General features: G+C 29.0%; 1 protein-coding gene across 1 annotated transcript; it reads left to right on the top strand.

The window, feature by feature from the left end:
• Window positions 1-1,226: 1,226 nt before the first annotated feature.
• Window positions 1,227-2,149, top strand: LOC108783603 (uncharacterized). Its single transcript, XM_018552204.1, has 4 exons — window positions 1,227-1,333; window positions 1,551-1,672; window positions 1,841-1,980; window positions 2,063-2,149. The coding sequence occupies exons 1-4, from the start codon at window positions 1,227-1,229 to the stop codon at window positions 2,147-2,149; spliced, it is 456 nt and encodes a 151-aa protein (XP_018407706.1).
• Window positions 2,150-5,575: the final 3,426 nt, after the last annotated feature.

Below are 5,575 nucleotides of genomic sequence, written 5' to 3'. Positions count from 1 at the left end.
CGCACGCACGCACGCACGCACGCACGCACACACGCACGCACGCACGCACGCACGCATACGCGCGCACGCACGCACGCACGTAGTCATTATTTTAGATATAATTTTATTCTACTTTAATGTAGACTGTAGAGCAATAAAAATGACAAAGATGATTGACTCCAAGAACATCGCTTCGAACAATGCGATAAATTTTGTTCCTGATCCTTTTCTGATCGCATACGGAGATAAATGTGTAGAATTAAGAGTCACGAAGGACGCAATAAGTATGTACCGAGACAGCTTTCTGGAGAAGGAAAAGATACTGGAGGAAGAAAAACGAAAGCTGGTGATAAAAAAAAACCAAATTATACAATAAAATTCTACCTAAATAATTTTAAATTTTTCTTTAAATATTTGCAAAAATTATTTGTATTAATTTATAAAAGATACTAGTTGTATAAATTTAAATATGAAGTTTTTAGAAATTAAGTATGAATTAAATATATAAATTTAAATTGTATAATTTATACACAAATAGGCCGCTTGCAGCCCGGGAACCGCAAGTTGCGCTTCATTAATTTATTGGAATATATCTAATTATATCGCTGAATTGCGCGTGACTCATTTCATAATTACATTAAATGCGCGAGATATTTTTTGTCTTTTAATTTAGGAGAAATTAAATTATCAAGTGTGGTCGCTGGAAAACTCATTATGCGAACAGATATGGCGATTCTCACATGAACACGATTTCTCTGTTATTTTTCAATACCATCCCTTCGTTACAAATTACTATGCAAAGCAAAGGAACAATTGTAAAGATGGTGAGATCATACAAAGATTAAAAATTTATAGCAACTTTGATCGAACTTTGATTAACTTCGGCAATTAATTCAACCAGCAAAATCATATTTTTATGTAATTTTTTGATCTAGTCGCTTTTTTCAGTCTTTTTTTCAGTCTTGTATTAAAAAATAGAAAATTAATAGTTGTACCAAATTTAATCTTTTTCTTCTCATATATTAAACAAAAAAGATGATAATTCTATCTATTTTAATGAAACAGTATTATTTGCTAATAAGTTAATTACCGATTAAGTTAATTACTTATTTAGTACGGTCGGGGGCACCCTTAAAGGGTTCTTTCACTTACATGTGCGCGTTAAACCGAAGGTAATTCTGTTAGATACGAAAAGGAGCCCCGAGCTGATTGATCTCATAAGTGAAATCGATGCTATCAAAGCAGAAATGATTGATCTTAATCAAGGAAGAAACGTTAAACGAGAGGTGGAGAGCGCTTTAAAAAAATTGCGAAAGTTGCAATTAACTTCAGACGATGTTACGGAATTATTGAGGTATATACAACTTGCGCTTTCACTGCAATGTAAGATTAATCCTAATATCTCGGTTCAAAAAATTTACTCTTTATCTTTTTTTAATTCTAAGAATTAGGAAAATAAACAATAATAAAAGATAAACTGAGATTAAAATTATATTGTCTTACATTTTGATAGAACTGGATTTAAAACAATCATAAAGATAACTCTAAGAATATTTGTCATTTAATTCTAGATCAATATGTCCTCTGCAGTCTTCGTACAAACTTGAAACGATATCGGTACCGATATATGATGAAATAATTTCTAATAATGGAAATAAAGTCACACGACGTAAGAATGGTTCAGGTTGCACAAGTACGTACTAACGTTCCAATATATAATTCTGATTAAATTTATACATTTAATTTCTCAATTGATGTAATCAATCAGTACAAAGATTTCTTTAGCGTATCATTATTTTATAGTTATAATAGTCTTCTATTGATTTTTGTAATATCAAACGTCTCGTATTTGTTCTTTTAGAACATGTGAAAAACAACAAATCAGCTTTTATTCCTAAGAAGAAATTAGTATTTATGATTCCTAAAAATTATCCTGAATTATCACTTCAGAGAAGTATCATATTTACTGCGAATACGGTAATCACGAATGCATCTACAGAAGTATGTAATCATTTCGAAATTATTTCCTTTCTAACTTTATGTATTGTAACAATAATGAGATGTACATTAATGGTGATTACAGTCTACAAGCAACAAGAAATTCAAAAATTTTACTTTCAAGAAACGCAGCGAGATTTATATCAAATTTCAACAACATCATAAGTGTTAATTATAAACATAAGTGTTAATTATAATTAATTTAGATAAGCATACTTACACAAATTCAATGATTAAAAGATATTTTGATTTTCAATATATAAATATTAAAAATTTAATTTATAAAATTATAACAACTTATTTTAATTATTGACTCAAAACTGTTATATTATAATCTAAAAATTAAATATAACAACTTAAAATTATACGCAAGCTTTATAAAGTCGGAGAAAATCGCACAAAGAAATGCAGAAACAAGATTTTCGGGAAAATATTTTATAATATATTTACATGTTTAGAAATATTTATACAGCGTCTGTGTGTGGCGTATAATCACGTAATATACATTGAGTTATTTAATATTACATTCTTGGAATTATACACAATTATAATAACACAATATCGTATGTTGCGCAATAGACTATTCGACAAGTGTTTATTTACTTGGAATAGTGTACTGGGCGTTTGCAATCGTCACGGTAAATTTATCGCTTGCAAACTACGTGGACTATGTGCCGTGTTTATCAATTTGTTTGGTTTCATTATTTCTTTTTTTAACTGTTTATAACAGTTAGATCGTACTGTATTAACGATCTTGGCAACTTACATGTGAATGACTCGATGAATTTTCCACATGCGAAGACTTTCATTACAATATCTAAAGACTAATTTGTTAAACGGTCGCCACGTCACGTCATTTGGATATTGTAAAAAACATTGATCAACCTAATCAAAGTTCTTTAAAATTGCAGCCTTTATTTATCGAACATGCTATAATGTTCGTACTTTTTCTATTATAGAAATTTTTCGGACACTTTCCTTGTTAAACTGACAATATAATTTAAACAATTTTATGTTTACATTTTTAAAAATTGTCTTTGTTTACTTTAATTTATATATTTTAATTTACATGCGTCTATAAATTAAAACACACTTATACGTATAATATAAGTATTGATACTGTAGTTTGATAATTTTCATTTAACTCCTTCATGTAACATTTTGTAACAATAAATAAATTTAATAATTACAATGCATAAAATGAAAAAATACAAAAGCACTGATGTACATCCTTATAATTGTGTAAGATAATAACGTGTACATAGTAACGTATAGAACATACTAAAAGAGCAAAAAATATACAAAACTATATTACTATTAAAATTCCAACATTTTCGTTCTAAATAATGCACACACTGCGCACTATTTCTAATATTACATAACGTCGAGTAAATTACGTCATACTTTTAAAAAAAGAAAAGCTTTTGTATCGATGAACTGCGCTTACGTCTTCGATAATAGTCGACGCATTTCACTATTAATAGTTTGCATAAGTGGGAGCTCATGGCGACCGTTATATATAATATCGCAACCTTTATCCTATATAATACAATGAAAGAAGTTTTCACTTTCAGACTTAAAATATCTGACATACTCATTAATTAGCAAGAACCTTCGCAACGCTTGCCCGACGTGCACTTTTAAATTGTACTAATTAACTTTTATAGCGTCTTCTCCTTCGCAACATGCTCGGTCGTATCATCATAATAATAGATTATAGTCTTTGCAAAAAAAACGAATCTTTAATACCGTTCATCATTCATTACTTTTAACTCGCAAATCCGATCACGTTCTCGTATGTTACAATCTAATGGAGAGAACTTGCAAATTCTTGTATTTTATATGCAATTTTTTTTAGCGATAAAGATTCTCACTTAAAACAGGAAGCCAAGAGTCAAATCTTATCGTGATCCTTGCGAGGTGCGTACTCCATTCTTTCGAGAAAATACAGATACACGTATTGACTGATAGCATACAAACACGTAGACATACTCATATATATATATATATATATATGTATATATATATATATATAAATGAAATTTGTAATGCATTAAACCTTAGCGCAGAGGAATACTTTTATTAACTTCGCTTTTAATGGAGAATTTTAATTTATTAACTTAAGTTCAATCTTCAAATCCAGGTACAAATATCCTCGTGCGCATGATTCGTAATTCGCAACGATAACAAACGCGGATAACAGATTTATACAATAGATAGATCATGAAATGTCTAATAATAAAGATAAAATTGGCAAATCATATAAATTATGCAACATCAAATATCGAATTTCGTTATATTATAAATCGAAGAAAAAATCAAAATATCTATATAATAAATTTATTATCAAGCGGCTTTCGACATCGAAGAAAATTCTTTAATATTCACAGCTAAAAATTGCTACGTAATGGAAAACAGGAGCTTAAAATTTATGACACATAGAGCGAAAGAAAAAAGAATACGATGACTATTAATTGATATACAAGGATAATTGTAGCATTTGAATAAAAATTATCGCACAGCCATTGTAGTTAAAATTTTTTTACAAGATATATCTATTGTCTATGTGCGGACAATAGAGACTAAAAGGCAGACACCTTTTTTTGCGGAATATCTTCAATTATAGTACATGAAGATTTTCACAGTACCATCTTCGGCGAATGTCGCACATTAATAGAGATCACGGTATGATTGATTTCACAATTGAACACATATTAAAAAATAATTATTATAATTCAGTTTTCGATAGTTATTATGAAGCATGCGATAATCCCGATTATGCTCGCATATTTAATACTAAATGAAACTATCTCTGACCGAAAAAAGCGCTAATTTCTATAATTAAATTAATTTAATTAATTACACGATTATCTATATAGTGTTAAATATGCGATAACAGTGAAGAGACTCGACACTTAAGTAAGTCACAAGACGTAGAAAACGATGTAATAAGAACAAATTAACTAATTACAAATTATGATGCTTTAGCATAATACATGTTATACGGCTACGCCATGTGACATATGTATATAGAAAAATACAGTTCAGTAACGTTAGAAATGTGCGAACTATTCGAATACGAATCAGATAAGATCTCTGTAATTCGATCCGAATTATTCGAAAATGTCGAATCTAAAAGATTCAAATACAAATCACACATATATTTAACAATCTTATAAAATCTCACTAGTAAGTAAACAGATAAAAATTTTTTTACTATCTATGTAAAATTCAATCTAACAATAATTGTTGTTTGTCAAAAGTTATGTTTTATGTGATTCGATTCGAAGTTAAAAAAAACTATGATTCGCACATCTCTCATAACACATATACAAGTGAAAAGACTGTTCAGAATGAAGAAATCGATAAGCCATAGATCTTAGAAGTCAAGACTCATAATATCTATAGGCACATTGTTAAATGCAAGCCTATTTTCATAATATACATACAATAATACTTATTTGTAATTAATATAACGGGCGTACAAATATTCATGGATATATAATACATATAATTTTATAATTACATTGGCACTATTTCTTCGTGTAAAGACAAAAGCAGAATAATGTGCGAGTGAGAGAGAGAGAGGGAGAGAGAG

Source organism: Cyphomyrmex costatus, unplaced genomic scaffold, assembly GCF_001594065.2.
Source record: "Cyphomyrmex costatus isolate MS0001 unplaced genomic scaffold, Ccosl1.0 scaffold157, whole genome shotgun sequence".
In the NCBI taxonomy this organism is placed as follows: Eukaryota; Metazoa; Arthropoda; class Insecta; order Hymenoptera; family Formicidae; genus Cyphomyrmex; species Cyphomyrmex costatus.
The sequence above is the reverse complement of the archived record's forward strand: the minus strand, read 5'-3'. Positions and strand labels throughout refer to the sequence as shown.

Excerpts from the sequence above, each read along its gene's own strand:
- LOC108783603 (XM_018552204.1), top strand. The coding sequence starts at position 1,227 with ATGATTGATCTTAATCAAGGAAGAAACGTTAAACGAGAGGTGGAGAGC. Across the intron at positions 1,673-1,840 it reads GAATGGTTCAGGTTGCACAA|AACATGTGAAAAACAACAAA; the intron begins GTACGTACTAAC and ends TTGTTCTTTTAG. Across the intron at positions 1,981-2,062 it reads TCACGAATGCATCTACAGAA|TCTACAAGCAACAAGAAATT; the intron begins GTATGTAATCAT and ends TGGTGATTACAG.